The sequence below is a fragment of the Geospiza fortis genome, unplaced genomic scaffold (assembly GCF_000277835.1).
Source record: "Geospiza fortis unplaced genomic scaffold, GeoFor_1.0 scaffold98, whole genome shotgun sequence".
Taxonomy (NCBI): Eukaryota; Metazoa; Chordata; class Aves; order Passeriformes; family Thraupidae; genus Geospiza; species Geospiza fortis.
The window spans coordinates 10,125,957-10,126,211 of record NW_005054306.1 but is presented as its reverse complement, the minus strand read 5'-3'; the positions used below and the strand labels follow the sequence as shown (position 1 = coordinate 10,126,211).

General features: G+C 71.8%; 1 protein-coding gene across 1 annotated transcript in view; it reads right to left on the bottom strand.

Moving 5' to 3' along the window:
* RNF217 (ring finger protein 217) overlaps positions 1-255 on the bottom strand; it is a 61,543-nt gene that overhangs the window by 60,064 nt on the left and 1,224 nt on the right. Inside the window, exon 2 of the mRNA XM_031066725.1 lies at positions 122-254. Coding sequence (XP_030922585.1) covers positions 122-254 — 133 coding nt within the window. The remainder of the gene's footprint in view (positions 1-121; position 255) is intronic.

The window sequence follows — 255 nt, the reverse complement described above, 5'->3', positions numbered from 1 at the left end:
GGACGGGAAAGGCCCCTTCCCCCTCCGCACCTCACGGCCCAGCCCCGCTCGCCGGGCTGCCCGAGCATGCTGCGACCACAGCCCCCCCCGGCACACCCCGGCTGCGCCCGCTGGGAAGTACCTGGGAGCTGAGGTACCGCCGGAGGCACTCCTCGCACACCGCCTTCTTGCAGCAGGACAGGGGCTTGATGGGCTTCTCCTCCAGGCACACACGGCAGCTCAGCACCAGCAGCGGCCCGAACTCGCCCGCGATCA